Source organism: Octopus bimaculoides, chromosome 9, assembly GCF_046866305.1.
Source record: "Octopus bimaculoides isolate indiv1 chromosome 9, ASM4686630v1, whole genome shotgun sequence".
Classification (NCBI taxonomy): domain Eukaryota; kingdom Metazoa; phylum Mollusca; class Cephalopoda; order Octopoda; family Octopodidae; genus Octopus; species Octopus bimaculoides.
The window spans coordinates 34783099-34800624 of NC_142936.1; the positions used below are offsets into that span (position 1 = coordinate 34783099).

Here is a 17526-nt window from a genome sequence, read left to right on the forward strand (position 1 = left end):
CTTTTCCCTCTAAACAGTTTTGCAATGACCTGAAAAGATGATAGTCAGCTGGATGAATGTCAGGAAAAATAAGGATGGATTAGGCAAAACTTCCATATTTAGTGCCATAACCTCTTCCTGAGTGACTTACACAATATATTGTGTTGATTTATCATGTGAGAGCATCACCCCTTTATGACTGACCAACAATGGAAACATTTGCTGCAAACATTTTGTGATACTTTCAATTGCTTTGGTTTAATGCTTAGTGATAGAGGACACCCTTTGTATTCCACCAAACACAAACCATAATTTTTTTTTTTTTTTTGTGAAGTGTGATGCTAGTGTGGAGATGGATTCTCCTTTATCGTTGACTTATGAGTATTATTATCTCCCTTGGACGTCATTATAGAGATCCCACTTTTCATTGCTTTTGGAAGTGATCACGTCAAAAATGGGACACAACGGATCAATGGATTGATAAACAAACGTATTCATATATATATTAATGCATACACATAGACAAGAAGATTGATTGACTGATTGATTAACTGACTCAAAATATACATGCATATAGTACACAGTGAAACTGCAGCTAAGGATATTAAAGCCATTTCATTGTCGTAAGATACGAAGCTGTGGCTAAATATGATAGAAGATATAAGAAGGTCAACGTTCGAAATTTAAGCGTACGAAACTGTAGACAGTCCTGTCCGAAAAAATGCTTGTGTTTGTTTGGGTAAGAAGTACAACTTTCGGATTATCTGCTTAAGGCTGAAAACGGTAAGTTGACAAATATTTGTTTGAAAATATCCTTGGGTGCTATATACTTTAGAATGATATCCGGCATAACTACAGATTTCTCCCCCCTCCCGCCGACTTTGGATGATCATAACTTACAGAAAAATGGATATTTTTTTAATGAAATTTTCTACGAATATGTGTTATATCTTGTAGATTCCGAATATACAAAATTTTACGAGGGGGTGTGGTGAGGAATTTCGGAAAATTCACCAGAGTTCACTTCAATTCGTCTTAACTTTCAAGAAAATGAATGTTTTTAAATGAAATTAGGCATTCTTTCCATATAATTCGATGGACCAAAACACTGAAATCTGCTCTTTCCGTGGCTGTTGTCGACTGTCAGTTGACGAAATGGAAGAAGAAAGCTAATGGGTGGTATGTTTGTGCGTGTGTATGTGCTTGTTCCTCTGTCTGTGTCTGTCCTGTTTTTATGTATTTATGTGTTGTGGACTAAAGATATAACGAAATTTTGCCAGCAATGTCGCATTTTAAATTTGAAGAAAAAGGCTTTTTTTCTTCATGTTTAAAATGCGACATTGCTGGCATAATTTCGTTATATCTATATTCCACAACACATAAAAACAGGACAGACACAGACAAGAACAAATCTCTACAAATATACCTCGAACTATGTAGTTTCGGAGTATATACCAATTTTGGGGGGGGGGGGAAACAATTGAGGGTTAATTTGGCGCTTCTTTAGAAGCGCACCTCTCCAAGAAAATGACGCTTACTTGTAAAAAAAAAGTTAGGAAAATGGGAAATATATCAAAAATAAATTCAAAAAATTAGGAAGATTCATCAATTTTTAAATATTTTATATAAAAAACCCCCCGAAAACGGGCACTCGTGAATATAAACATAAATGTCGGACGATACAGGGGGCGGTAACTTGCTTTTACCAGTGAGATATTAATGATACAAGGGGCCCGACAATATCCTCTGCGAATCTTTTTCTTAAAAGTCAATTTATAACTAATACTATTCTTAATGCTATGATCTTATTACATCCACCCTCTCACCGTCTCCACCTCATCACATAGTGTTTCCACTGACTTCGCCAGCCTTCCAGCTCCTTTTTCACATCTTCCATAAACAAACTCTCTTGCCAGTCTTGGGGTTACCTTCTTCATTTTTGTACATCTACCCTGAATCCATTTCTCACATCTTGTACACACCGCATTTGCCATTACCTTCCTCTCACATACACCACATCAATCCACCTTACTAACACTTCTCCTTTCACCCCACTCACCATCACCTTTGTCTTCCTGAGGTTTACCTTCAAACCTTTGCTTTCAGACACCTTCTATTTCCAAAACATCTCCCTCATCTCACTCATCAGAACAAGGTCATCTGCATACAGTATCTCCATTAGCAGTCCCTCTCTTGCACTCTCCCTCTCCATATCAACCACTATTGCAAACAACAACGGCGACAACACAGATCCCTAATACACACCAACTTTCACTGCAAACTCCAACAGCTCTCATCCAATTCTCACTCTTATCTTTACCCCCTCATACAAATTCATTACTGCTCTCTATATTACCTCTAGTACAACTCTCTTTCTCAGTGCCCACGCAATCACCTTCCTTGGAACCCTTTCGAATGCCTTCTCTAGATCTCGGTATTCCTCCTGCAATCTACTTACAATGAACACTGCATCTATTGTCCCACTTCCTGGCATAAAACCAAATTGCATCTCATCCACATCCACCCCTTTCCAAATTCTCCTCTCCAACACCCTTTCCACTATCTTCATTGCATGCTCCAATAACTTCACTTCTCTATACGCCCCACAACTCATTGCATCCCCCTTCCCCTTGAAGATCATACCACCACACTTAGTGCCCAATCATCTGGCATTCTTCTTCCATCCAGCACGCCTTGCAGAGCTCCATCATCATAACAATCCCTATCTCCCCTCTTGCAGTTATCATTTCCACACGTACTTCTGATTGACCAGCTGCCTTTCCTGTTTTCATTTCCTTCATTGCCTCCACTACTTCTTCCCGACTAACCCTCTCCACTGGCACCCTTTACCACAGCAACTTCCACCCTCTGATTCCATTCATAATTCCCTCCATATGCTCCTTCCGAACTCTTCCCCTGTCCTTCTCACTAAAATTCAACCTTCCATCACTCCACCTCATGCATCTTCCTCCCTCAACATCTCTTCCATCATTTTTCATTGATTTAATAAGCCTAAACACTCTATCTGGGTTCTCATCAAACCAAATCAACCTCTCCTCAGCTTCCTTCCTCATAGATCTCGCAACCATCCTTTTTTCACAATTCTTCATGTTATACATTTTTAAAAAAATGAATTTTTCACTTGTAAATGTGGCTTCCATCTTGGACATAGTACAACCAACAGGATATTCACTTAGTTGCAGGTTTTTGAGAAATCGTGGGAATATTAACAAGTCTATGGTTGCTTTGTAGACCTTACAATGGAATTTGACCACATGCCAAAGAAAATGTTGTGGAAGATTTTGCAGGAGTTGAGATTAAAGACCAATTCTGTTTGCTGTGAAGCCCCTATATAAAAATCTAATGACTCTTCCAGGTAAGTCAAAATCTTCTAACAAGAGTGATAAACGTGGTGCATATTGTCACCTCTCCTCTTTTTCATGAACTGGATTGATATGTGCAGCCATTGTGGAATTGGTAGATAATGGAAATAATTATATTTGTTTTATTATGTGTGGTGGTTCTAGGCTGGGAATGAGGGAGGGTAAATTAAAGAAGACATAGTTGTGAAGGGTAGTAGAAGAGAAAGTGATGCAGCTGTAAGAGTCCTCTGTAATTGGGGAAGGGGGTATGGCAAGAAATGGGATGGTGGAAAAAGATTAGCGATGGTTTATTGTGGAAGGTGTTGGATAGAGTGGAAAGGTAACAGTGTGAATAGTGTAGGACTATCATATTTTAAGTGTTATGGAAAGGGGGAATGAAGAGAGCTACATAGCTGGATAGAGCAACATCTTGTGACGTGAACAGCGTGGAAAGACATTGGGTACAATAGAGGTAGGGGTATGGGAAGAGGAAGAGCAGGGGGATAATGCCATGACAACATTCCAGAAGAAGATACAGTGATGGGATCACCAATAGGAAGAGAGTATGGTGAGAGGTATAGAGAAACAGTGGAAAGGCCTGTAATGAGAGAACAGTTAATGGAGGTCGAGAGAAAGAGTTTTGAGTGATGAAGAGATGAAGTCATGGAGTTTGGAGGACAGAAGGTAATGGGACAGTGAGGTGTGCTTGCGTTAAAGCAAATACATACATGTACATGCATGAGGGTCATACCTTCTTCATTATAGGTAAATGATGGATTACAAGCAGGAGCAATGTGCTATCATTGAATCTTGAGAGAGGAAAGGTGCAAACTATCTTGTATCTACAGAAGAACAGATTCATGTGGACAGATGAGTCACAATGTGTGAGTTTGTTATACAATTGGACTAGGGTCATAATGAATTGCATAAGATGATGGAAGTCTGAGTATTGTTTCCAATACCCCCATGTATGTGTAAAGTACATACCGCAGCAGTTGACTCCTGATTTAAAGGATGGAAAGGTGGATGTGATTAAAGCCAATGATAACATGGTTTTTCTTTATCTGTTTAATAGAAAATGAAAACTCGGCATATTGTTGTGATCCAGAAACAAAATTTTGGGCTATGGAATAGCATCACATGTCTTCTCCAAAGCCTAACAAGTTCAAGAGCCACTGATTAGTATTGAAATCATGTTGACTTGTTTGGGCTGACAAGGGCTGTACTATGAAAAGTGAATAGTACACAGAAACACTTACAAAGCTTAGATATTCCATTAAGAGGACATAATAGAACAAGAATCTGAAGACGACCTATGTTCACCATGATAATGAATGACCACATATATCGTTGTCAACAAATCAGGTAGTTGGGAATTTGGGATTTTAAGTGGTCCACCAGTCAGCTTGGATGTGGTGTCCTCTAACTTTAACCCTTTCAGAGTAATGAAGGACAGTGTTTGGTAACAAAATATAATACATCCTTTGATGCAGGTAGAGGAATCTTTATATTATTGTTTGATTTTTTTAAATGGCATCCAATTTTCCCTCAAATTAACCCCTACAATCCTGAAAAATGATGGATATGTTGGACTAGTTGAAATGTTCAGATAAAGGTTTATATCTTCAGTTTATTAACATTGAAATGTAAAATTTTCATTGTTGAATTTCCTCTTCTTTATATCCTCCTATCTTATACAGTATTTATCATTTCTATTTCAGAATATTGGATGAGAGTGCCTTAAAAGTATCATCAGTTTTTATCTTCTATTAAAGACACAAAAAAGATGTTATGCAGAACTATTCTAACACTGTTTATGTAAATATGTAGTGAATTAGGATGAAATATTTCTTCACATCATTTATTAACAGCCTATGTTTACTTCATTGTCTGAGCTGTTTACATGATCAATTCACAATCTTAGGGAAAATTTCCCAAAAAAGTTTACATCTTCACAAACTGTGAAGCATAAATATAGCAGTAGAATTATTTCTTTGCAAGAAAATAGAAAATACAAAGCAGAACAGCATCTGTACATTGTGGTGAAATACAAAGAATTATGGAGAAAGAAATATGTGAGAACCAGCAAAAATGCAAATCACAATCAAAGGTGATTGATTTTCCTGCTGAGAAATTGAAACTGAAAGGGACAAGTAACCTACCTACTCAAAAATGTAAAAATAGTAGAGAGAAATACTATCACTGTGATATCTGTGGTAAGTCATTCTTTCGAAAGTATGAGGTTGCTATACACAAACGTATTCATACAGGAGAGAAACCTTATCACTGTGAGATCTGTGGTAAATCATTCTCTGTAAATAGTTCTTTAACTAAACATAAACGCATCCATACAGGAGAGAAGCCATATCACTGCAATATTTGTGGGTATTCGTGCTCAGAAAAAGGGGCTTTGGTGCAACATAAACGAGTTCATACTGGTGTGAAACCATATCATTGTGATATCTGTGACAAATCATTTACTCAAAGAAGTAATTTAACTAAACACAATGTTATTCATACAGGAGAAAAGCCTTATCACTGTAATATCTGTGGAAAGTTATTCTCCTCAAATGCTAACTTAACTATTCACAAACGTGTTCATACTGGTGAAAAGCCATATCACTGTGATGTATGTGATAAATCGTTTGCTCAAGCTACTGATTTAACTAAACATAAACGCATTCATACAGGTGAGAGACCATATCAATGTAATATTTGTGGTATATGTTTCTCTGCGTGTACTCAGTTAATCATTCATAAACGTGTTCACACAGGAAAGAAACCATATCGTTGTGATATTTGTGGTAAATCTTTCTCCCAAAGTAGTTACTTAATTCCTCATAAACGTATTCATACAGGTGAGAAGCCATATTGCTGTGCTATCTGTGGTAAATCGTTTTCTTATAGAATTTCTTTTACAAACCACCAACGTATTCATACAGGACAGAAGCCTTACAACTGTGATATCTGTGATAAATCATTCTCACGCAATGATTACTTAACTAATCACAAACGCATTCATACAGGAGAGAAACCATATCATTGTGATATCTGTGGTAAATCATTCTCGCTGTATTGTCAAATAGGGATTCATAAACGCATTCATACAGGTGAAAAGCCCTATCACTGTGATATATGTGGTAAATCATTCCCACAGACATGTGGATTAACTACTCACAAACGTATTCATACTGGAGAAAAACCATTTCAGTGTGATATCTGTAATAAATCATTCACTGTGAATAGTACTTTGACTAAACATAAACGTCTACATACAGGAGAGAAGCCACATCACTGTGATGTCTGTGGTAAATCATTCTCACAAACTGGCAACCTAACTCAACACAAACGGCTTCATACAGGTGAGAAGCCATATTGCTGTGATGTCTGTGGTAAATCCTTTTCTAAAAATTGTTATTTAACTCAACATAAACGCATTCATACAGGAGAGAAGCCATATCACTGTGATATCTGTGGTAAATATTTCTCTCGTTGTGCTAACTTAATTAAACATAAACGCATACATACAGGAGAGAGGCCATATCACTGTGATATCTGTGGTAAATCATTCTCAGAAAGTGGTACGTTAATTAAACATAAACGTGTACATACTGGAGAGAAGCCATATCACTGTAATATCTGTGGAAAAGCATATTCAAAAAAATGTTCTTTGGTTAAACACAAATGCAATCCTACAAAAGACTAAAATTATCCATGTCAAAAGTCATTCTCTGAAAAAAAAAAGAAATTATATATATATATATATATATATATATATATAAAACAATAAATGTATTCACAGAAGAAATAAGATGTGTAGGATAACCTCTCTGAACAGTATATATAGTACTCAATTAGATGTGTTTTGGTGAAATGTCTTACAACTGTAATATTTTCAATAAAAAACATTATTTCTGAGGTGTTGTGTATACGAGGTCTGATCAATAAGTATCCGGTCTGTTGCCATAGTAACGAAGCTAAAGCATGCAGAGTAAAGCTGCTTAGCACAGATTGACCTTGACCTCTGCTGGGCATGTGCACTAAGTTTTAACATTCTAGCTCACTTCTACTGTTTACAGCAGTGCTTTGAAGTAACATGATTGTTGCATTGACCATGACAGAAAAAGTTGTCATGGTGAGACCTACTCAGAGACCTGTGCAGTCTTGATGCAATCAGAGAAATTCCAACATATATGACAGCTATTCCAAAAGTCTACTTTTCCAGTTTCCTATTAGGAGAGGTGGAATGAGTAATATTTACAGCATTTTTCACTTTGAGAAAAAAAGGAGTGGCTGTGTGGTAAGAAGCCTGCTTCCGGTGAACCAGAATGGACGTAAGTTTGTTATGCTCCGTTCATTGAAAGAAAAAAAGAACAAAATAGAGAAGGTCGGCAAGGTAGGTGATTTTGTTTTATTTGAGCTGTGCGTAATTTATTATATTGCAATTTTTGTTAATAAATTCCGTACAGCTCTGGACAATTTCTCCTGCTCTCGGTGGCTGCTGTTTTTGTATATTGCGAATTCTATGGATTTGTTTCAAAAAATGGGGGCGTATCCTCGCCCGAATGAATAGAACCTGATACAGTTGCAGTTACCGTTGGCTGTAGCCTGTATTCGTGTTTGGATTTATTGAATTTATTTTACCAATTACCAGAAAAAAAAAAAAGATTCACGCCAAGGACCCTATCCACATTGGCCAGGAAATTGGATTTTTGCTGTGTTTTTCTTTCTCCGTCTACCTTTCCTGATTTTTTCTTTCTTTTTGAACTGTTTATTTATTTTTTGGACTTCTTTGTCTTATTTTTTTTTTTTTTTACTGATCTGTTAACTATTTGTGTATTTTTTTTTCTTTTGGATTTTTTTTTGATCTTTCTTTGAACTTATAAGACTTATTTCTTTTTGCACATGGCAAAAATAAACAGTGCCGCTGCTTTGGAGTGTTAGGTGGTCCCACCCAAACATTGGATTAAAGATCTTGAGAAGAGGACGGTGGTACTACAGACCTTTTCCAGATCACGTGGTGCCATCGCCCTCTTCGACGAGAATGTGATAGAGGAAGAGTTAGCAGACTACCTGCCAACTATAAAATTTATTTCTCAGCGGATCAAATATGCAACGGTATGGTTGCTGTTTGGTACCCCCGAGGAAGCTGGTAAATTTGCCAGCAGGCCCTTTGAGGGGCAAGAAATTTTGTTTCTCCCCACTTATTGTAGGAGGACAGTAATAAGAGCCTGGGTGTGTGGGCTACCTCCGGGTACAGAAGCGGGATGGATCGGTGATACCATCTGGCAGGGCCTAGGAGATAGCGGGCCTAGGCTCTTAAATGTGAGGATGACGCCTGCTGTTGATTGGGAAGGGGCAAAAGCAATTTTGACCCTATGGACGCCACCGGCCGCAGGCGAAATCGTGTTCCCACTGATACTTGAGGGTCGACCTCCCAGGTGTCACTCCTGCCTGCAGTTAGGCCACATTAAGAAGGACTGCCCCCAGGGCCGTGGGAAAGCCCCGGAGAAGGTGATGGAAAATGTGCCTGCCGTCCCCCCCATTGGAGAGGGAGACGGAGAGGGTCGTGGAGGCTTCCGCCTCCACAAAAAGAAAAGGGAAGGTGAGCAACGACAGTTGCTCACAAGTAAAAGTACAGTCTGCAGGAGAAGAGGAGGGTCACTCGGGTGTGCTGATGGAGGCCCCAGCTCCCGCAGAAGAAAAAAAGAAAAAAAACGGGAGACGGTCGGTGGAAAGCACTGTGCCGCCGACCGAACCCGCGATCCCTCCGGTGGGAAGTGTGCCAGCGGGAACGGTGCCACTGTCAGAAGACTCTTCGTCTGAGGAGGAGGAAATTATCCTCCTGTACATCAGGGGGAAGGAAGTTGAAAGGCTCCTGGATCGTGCATGCGGCCGGGAGAGATCCTTTTCTGCATGCACATCAGCACCAAGATGGCCCTCCGCAGGTGGTTACCCGTACCACCATTAACATGGTCAAGGCCACTTGCAATGAAGTGAGTTATTTATACTTTACTAACGAAGTGGATTATAACATGGACTGTTGCCTGATGGCAGCATCAGAGATGCTGATGGAAAATTATTGATTGTAAATTAATTGTAACCAAAGTGAACAAAGGTTTTTGAGGGGTTACCGATCTGTGGGCGTCGGTGCCCCTCTCATTTTTCATGTATGTCATCCTCATTTTGTCATTAATGTTTCTGTCCAGCCCTAGCTTCTGCTAATCTTTGTAATGACTAAATGGCAAATTTCATGAAATAAAGAAGCTTGCTTCCCAACCACATGGTTCCGGGTTCAGTCCCAGCAAGAGATTGTTAAACATGTTTATGGGAAGAAAGCTATTGAAGAACATCAATACGTCAAAATGACAAACAAATGAGGAGGGTACCAGGTGGTTGTGAGATGTGCTAAAAATAACAGTTAAATAGCCCTTAAATCATGCAAAAAACTTTTTGTTTTTTTGCTGAACATTAGAAGCATCTCTTGAGAGAAAAGCTGAACATTAGAAGCATCAGTTGTGGCGTGCAAGAGAGACGATTGCACTGGTATGGACATGTGGTGAGAATGGATGAGGATAGCTGCGTGAAAAAGTGCCACACCCTAACAGTTGAGGGAACCCGTGGAAGAGGTAGGCCCAGGAAGACCTGGGCTGAGGTGGTGAGGCAAGACCTTCGTACATTGGGCCTCACCGAGGCGATGACTACTGACCGAGACCTTTGGAAATGTGCTGTGCGTGAGAAGACCCGGCAAGCCAAGTAAGATCGTTGCCAGTGCCCCTGGACTGGTTCTTGTGCGGGTGGCACATGAGATGCACCATTTTGAGTGTGGCCGTTGCCAGTACCGCCTGACTGGAGCCTGGTGTTGCCATCCGGTTTCACCAGTCCTCAGTCAAATCGTCCAACCCATGCTAGCATGGAAAGCGGACGTTAAATGATGATGATGTATGAATATCTGTGTGTAGAATACGAATTCACAAAAATTCCACCTGATTCTCTTCTTGATGCATTTATGCACCATGTCATTAAGAAATTATTAAAATTAATCATTACTCATTTTGCCTCAATTTAGACTTTTTTGAAAATTGAAGATTATCAAATTGGACATTAAAGTGGGAAAAATTAATGTGCAATCCAACAGAGAAAAAAATATATCTAGATATTTATTGGCAACTTCAAGTACTATTGGGTCAAAGTTGAGGAAACATTTCATGAAAAAAAGTACCTGTTACCTGACTTTCAAACTCTCACTAATGCAACAGCATCTATGGTGACTAATGTTTACTTCCAAAAATAATGCAACAGTATAAAATAGTAATGTAATGGTTTCAAACAAGTAGTAAAAAATTAATGAGAAAATGGTAATTTCTCATTTTGCCCTGGTTACTAATTCTACCCCGACAAAAAATATTGAAAAAGAAAGAAAGAAAAAGATTTGATTTAATGAAAAACTTGTGAACACAAATGCAATAATTGTAAAACTGAAAAATAAAAAATGCTCTGAGCTGTTGAGAGATGTAATTTGATAATTAAAACAAAATTCGAAATTTAAATCTTGGAACATTCCTTACTTGTCCTTTTGTAAAATAAGACCAGTTTTTCAATGCCTCATTGAAATAATGAAGTTCACAAGTAGCAATTTATGTGTGTGTTGCCATAGGTCATTGCTCAGTCATGCATTGAAACAAGGAATTTGAACTACTTTCTTTCAATCTATTTTTTTATATACATTCATACATGCAAACATACATTTTCAGGAGTGGTAGATTGTTTTCCTTTTCTCTGTCATAGTGACACCAATCCTCAGAAAGAAATTGTATGGAGACTTATGTCGCTAAAGTAGAAAAAATTTAGCTACTTTTGGGACTGGTAACAAACTGGGTTTTTTTTGTAATTGTTGCTAAAATGGAAAAGTTTATGGTTATTTATCATTAAAGAGATTCTATTACATTTTTAAAAGAATTTGAGATGTTTATAATTTGAAAGACAGCCTCTTCATACAAGATTGACAAGACGTTAAAGGAACTCCTTGTAATGCACCATATCCTTCATAGAAAGGGGTTCCCAGGGCAATTGCACCCTTGGCACCTCCATAAATCTGACCCTGCTCGTGTACAGGCATATTGAAGTGCAGCTTGGAGGGATACCCAGCCACCTTCAGAGATACTTGTTTATGTTTCTCCCCACTTTTTCTACTCTTATTTTTGGAATCTCATACAGTTGGGAGCACTCGGTGTTGGTAGAGCCATGCCTTGTATTTTCCTGGTAGCCCTGATCTTTCTATCCTCAGCATTTCTGTGTGTTTCACAGTATTGTGACATTGATTCTGTATTTGATTGGATTGTTTCTCTATTGATGAAATAAACCTTTCCTTGCACTTGCAGTTTGACCCTGTTTGTTATTTTGCCTACCCTGATCACCATACTCAGATTTTTCATGCTTAAACTTCATTCTAACCCGTGTCGGCATGTATTCAAGTGAAATCAGCACCCGTTCCAACTGCATAGGAGTTGTGGTTGTCACTGTAGGATCATCCATGAAATACCTTTTAGGACATTGTTGGCTACATTTATCTGTTGTTGGTCCTTGGACTTCTTATTCAGCAGATGTTATAAGGAAGTTCATTCCTATGATGAAAAGGATGGAGGAAATTGTGGCTGAGCTGCTGTGAAATGTCATCATTATTATTTAACTTAAACTCTTCTATGCTTGCATGGGTTAGATGGGGCTTGTTGAGGAAGATTTTCTACAGTTGGATACCCTTCTTGTTGCCAACCCTCACCTGTGTGTGTAAACATATATGCACATCTGTGTGTGCATGCCTTGGAGTATATGTATTTATGTTTCCTTGTTCATAACTCTAGTAAACATATGGTGCACCCCATGTTCTATTTATTGTTTGGTGAAGAGTGAGGGAGTGCAATGAAAATCAAATGGAACATATCTGGCTCTGTATGGGAAGTATCTGTACTAACTTATTTCAGCTAGAAAAAAGTAATTTGCCTGCCCCTCCACCAAAACTCTCTTTGACTACCTCAGGAGTGAGCAAATAGCAATGGTGTGAGCAGAATTGTAATAAAGGTAATTACAGTATCCCATAAAATATTCAAAACATTAGATAGTAACTGGTATCGTGGCTGTTACATAATAAGGACTGGTGGAGAAATAGAAGGAACATTTATAATGCCTGACAATATATTACCTGTTAAAATAACATAATTAATGCTGACCATTTCAAAAGATATCCTAGCCACATCATGATAGCTTCTTTGGAATTCACGTTGATATGGTACAATATCTGTGACAAATCATTTACTCAAAGAAGTAATTTAACTAAACACAATGTTATTCATACAGGAGAAAAGCCTTATCGCTGTAATAACTGTGGAAAGTTATTCTCCTCAAATGCTAACTTAATTATTCACAAACGTGTTCATACTGGTGAAAAGCCATATCACTGTGATGTATGTGATAAATCGTTTGCTCAAGCTACTGATTTAACTAAACATAAACGCATTCATACAGGTGAGAGACCATATCAATGTAATATTTGTGGTATATGTTTCTCTGCGTGTACTCAGTTAATCATTCATAAACGTGTTCATACAGGAAGGAAACCATATCGTTGTGATATTTGTGGTAAATCTTTCTCCCAAAGTAGTTACTTAATTCCTCATAAACGTATTCATACAGGTGAGAAGCCATATTGCTTTGGTAAATCATTTTCTTATAGAATTTCTTTTACAAACCACCAATGTTGTGAATTCTTGGCAGAGAGGAGGAAGAGGAGGAGAAGAAGAAGAAAAGAATGTATGAGTAGTATGATAGTAGTAGGATGTTAAATGGTCAAGTGCTTTGTTGTGGAAGGTAGTAATGATTGAATTCTAGAGATATCTCTTTTGAATGTATTGTTTTTAATATTTGCGTAGGTGTTATTCTAAACAGCAGTAGTAGTAAAGTAAGGAAGGAGGTGGTGGAGAGGAAGGAGAAGGGGAAGAAGAGAAAGAATAATAAAAGAATGCAGGAGTGGTATGATAGTAGTAGGATGTTAAATGGTCAAGTGATTTCTTAGCTGGTAGGAGTGGATTCATATCAGTAAGTAAAAGCCAACTAGACTGTTATCTGGGTAAAATTGTGCCTAGAGGAAAGGGTACCACATGAACATTGTGTATAAATATCTAAGTTTTGCTGCTCCATGGGTAATCTCATGGCAGACTCTCTCTCCTGCATTCCAGGAGACCACCTTTCTCTCACAGTTCCTGTCATGTGCTGTTAATGCTTGGCAATGGAGATAACTTCCTATCTATAAAATCTAGCACATTTCCAAATATCACACCTCTACCCATCTCATTTCCAAACATAGTCACTTAGGTAAGGTGGAAGTCAATAATGCCTATTGCTGCATCAAAGTTTGGCACCACTCGCTGACTTACATCTGTCAATGCATTTATAGGTTGTGTTTTGGCTCCTAGTTGATGGTTTGTGATTGGCAGGCCCAGATCCTCTTCATTACTATGACTTGTACTCCTCTGCCTTTCCTCCTTCAGGGCACACACGTGCTGGTCTGTCCAGACAGCGTTTCAACTTGGATGCATCACAGATGAGTTTCTGATTGGCCAGTGTCCCTGCGATCATCTAGCCTTTGATTTCAGTTACTGTGAATGGTTGGGCATTGAAGGGAGGGTCAGTTGTTAAATTTCTCCTGTTTAATGAGCACCTGGTTGTCAACACGTATTTGGTGCTCTGTGGAATGGTTCCATCTATTAAAGTTTTTTTTCTTTGTTTAGCATCCGAATCATGCTGGATTGTGCATTGCTCCTGCTAATGCTGATTTCACGTGAGGCACATTGGTTGATACAGTGTGATTAAACAAGCTCTTTCAGCTGGGCTGATACCAGTTGTACTGTGTAGAGTTGCAACAGAAAGTTGTGGACTGCATGTCTGGGGTCCTGTTCCTCAATGTAAGTAATGTGGGCTACTTTACCCAACATCTGCATAAAGGTTTTGGCAAGTCCATTGAGCTCAGATTGTTGTCGATCAATTCGCCTATGTATGAAATCTTGCCATTTGGCATATTTCCTGAATTCCTTTGACTGGAAAGTAGTGCTGGTGGGGGTGGGCAGCAGTCCATTATCATTTTCTATCACCCCTGGAATTCTATGGGTGCTTAATACTCTATGAAGCTTTGGAATCAAAATGGTCCACTGAGATTGTTAAGAGGTAATGAGTGGCGGCTTTGGTAGTCGTAGGCATTGAATCGCCAAGCTTGTACTTGACAACAAAATTTAAACCTTGTAGTTTTACCGGGCAATTGTTAATGTCTGCTGGTCTGTCATATCTTGGGTTGTTGTACAATAGGAGCGGCTGATGGTTAGTGATTAGAATACACTGTATCCCAATCCAGAAACATCTTATTGGCAAGAATTCTTGTTATGGTAGCAAGGCTCTTGCTTTTGACAAGGGAGTAGTTCTCTAATGGAAACTGATCAACTTGTGGAGTTGATAGGCCTTCATTTACTTGTTTGCGGGTAACGCTGCATAACTGTGGAAGCCACACCCTCTACATCTCTGTCTACTTTTAGTTGGGTTTCAAGTTCCGGCGAAAAAGCGCCCATAACTTTTCCATTTGCTGGGGCGTGTTTCTACTCTACTGCGGGCTCACAATCATGAGTCCAGTTAAATTTCTGCCCCCTTTTCAACAAGGTATGAAGCACAGCCGTTATGTCACTGAAAGTTTCTATGCCTGTGTGGCCGATGAAATATACGTTATACTGACAAAATTTGCATAGGGAACCTCAGGACAGAAACTTTTCCTCTGCGTATTCCAAAAGATCACCATTTACATTCCCCAACAGTTCATGTCATGCGCCTTAAGGGAGATAACTCCCTATCCATAAAACCCGTAGAAGATATAAAAATATGTCAGAATTTTAAGTAGATAAAACCCTTGAAAATCCCAGTCGAACAATAGTTTTGGTAGTTTGGTAGAAAGGTACAATATTTTGATTCATTGTTTACAACTAAAAACGGTAAGTTGATATAGATTTGGGTAATTTTTTATTTTACGTTTGTAAAATCAGTTTTTTTTATAACAGATATTTCCTTCAGTAGTTCCTAATGTTTGAAAAAGTGATTTCAGTCGAAGTTTGCCAACTGCGGAAGAATTCTGTTTTGTTGTTTATTTGACACTGTTAGTATTTATTTTTGTCTAGCCCCCAAGTCAATCCTGATCGAGTAGAACTGATGTCCAAAGACACTTGGCTGTCACCGAAGAAGGAAGCCAAAATCTTTTAAATAATAAGTTTTATAATTTTTTTTTTTCTGAATTGTAATTGCCGTTGCATGAAAAAAAGGAGTACTAAAAAAAAAAACTAATTTCTTGCCCCTTTCCTTTCCATATGGAGTGTGATAGCTACAAAAAGATTACGGCATGGTGTGATTTGAGGAAGATTCGGCCGCTATTTCTTCAACGCCGTGCCCCGTGCATAGTGCAGTGTTATGAATTATTATATCCTATCATTAATTGCTTTCTACAATAGTATTGAGTAGAAATGCGGCATAGTGTCGAATGACCTTGATAGATGGATACTATCTTTACCTAATATTAAACAACGCGTCTTAATCGTTGGACAGCCGTGATTTAGACGGCAAGCAAAAATAAAGTTTGAACTGATTTATGACATGCAGAGAGTAAATTATATGGCCCGTGACAATGTTTAGCCCAGACCCTGCTCGACTCTGTAAAAAAAAAAAAAAACTTTAATAAAATACATCACTAGTGTGCAGTTTTATAATTCTATGTATTTTTCGGCGCTCCTTTAGTAACGCACCTTTCCAAGAAAATGAAATGCAATTAAAAAAAGAGTTTTGAAAATTGAAAATATATACAAAATAATGATGTATGCAAAAAATTACCAAAGATTCATCCATTTTAAAATATTTTATACTAAATAAACAAACGGAAAACTCGCGAATATAAACAAACATATCGGACGATACAAGGGGAGGTAATTTGCTTTTACCAATCGGGTATTATTAATGATACGAGGGACCCACTGAGTTATATGTTCTATAATTTAACCGCTTCTTTTGCTAGTTATCTCCCCCTTAATATAACCATACTGAACAATCACCTTAAATGATATTACCCTTCATTTTCTTATACACACCGATCCTAAAAAGGGGTTTTCTCCCCTTGAAATTTACACGTATTCTTTCGAATGGACTCTTAATATGTGCTCTACTGGAAACAGCTGAAACAGTGCAAACTTTCTCTCAAGCTTTTGTCTTCGGTCCAGATGGAGGATATGTAGACGGAACCCTTCCCCCCTTAATTAATTTTTTATTTTTACGGAATCCGACGTTTGAGGCTATGGAGATTCCGAATCTGAGAAAAAAAATTTCAAAAATCGCAACTTCGAAATTTCAATCCCCACCTCCCTATTTCTTCATTTTTCATTTTTCCCGGAATTTTTTTTTGGCAAAATACGTACAAAAATACGGAGATTATGATTCTGAAAAAAAAAAAGATAGTGGACCTTTATGATTTGACGGGCAACATTTTTTTATGTAGTGTTTTTGGTACCGAAACACTTTCAAACTTCGTATACTTGTATATTTTGTGGTATAGAACAGATAAAAAATTTTGTATTCGAAGTGAAAGTGTAGCTGCTAGAATAAGAATAGCCTGGGCAAAGTTTAGAGAGCTCTTACCCCTGTTGGCGACAAAGGGACTCTCACTCAGAGTAAAAGGCAGACTGTATGACGCATGTGTACGAACAGCCATGCTACATGGCAGTGAAACATGGGCTGTAACTGCTGAGGACATACGTAAGCTCGCAAGGAATGAAGCCAGTATGCTCCGTTGGATGTGTAATGTCAATGTGAATACCCGTCAGAGTGTAAGTATCTTGAGAGAAAAGCTGAACATTAGAAGCATCAGTTGTGGTGTGCAAGAGAGACGATTGCGCTGGTATGGACATGTGGTGAGAATGAATGAGGATAGCTGCGTGAAAAAGTGCCACACCCTAACAGTTGAAGGAACCCGTGGAAGAGGTAGGCCCAGGAAGACCTGGGCTGAGGTGGTGAGACAAGACCTTCGTACATTGGGCCTCACCGAGGCGATGACTACCGACCGAGACCTTTGGAAATGTGCTGTGCGTGAGAAGACCCGGCAAGCCAAGTAAGA

At 38.5% G+C, this 17526-nt stretch overlaps 1 protein-coding gene across 3 annotated transcripts in view; it reads left to right on the forward strand.

Annotated features, from left to right (window-relative positions):
- The first annotated feature begins 386 nt into the window (after positions 1 to 386).
- Positions 387 to 17526, forward strand: part of LOC106868286 (uncharacterized) — a 31123-nt gene continuing 13983 nt past the window's right edge. The window contains exons 1-3 of one of the 3 annotated variants that reach the window (XM_052970588.2): positions 387 to 762; positions 3177 to 3355; positions 5063 to 15367. In XM_052970588.2, coding sequence (XP_052826548.1) covers positions 5401 to 7047 — 1647 coding nt within the window. In that variant the 5' untranslated portion in view covers positions 387 to 762; positions 3177 to 3355; positions 5063 to 5400 and the 3' untranslated portion in view covers positions 7048 to 15367. The remainder of the gene's footprint in view (positions 763 to 3176; positions 3356 to 5062; positions 15368 to 17526) is intronic. The other 2 variants (XM_052970589.2, XM_089357409.1) reach the window with 2 other exon arrangements.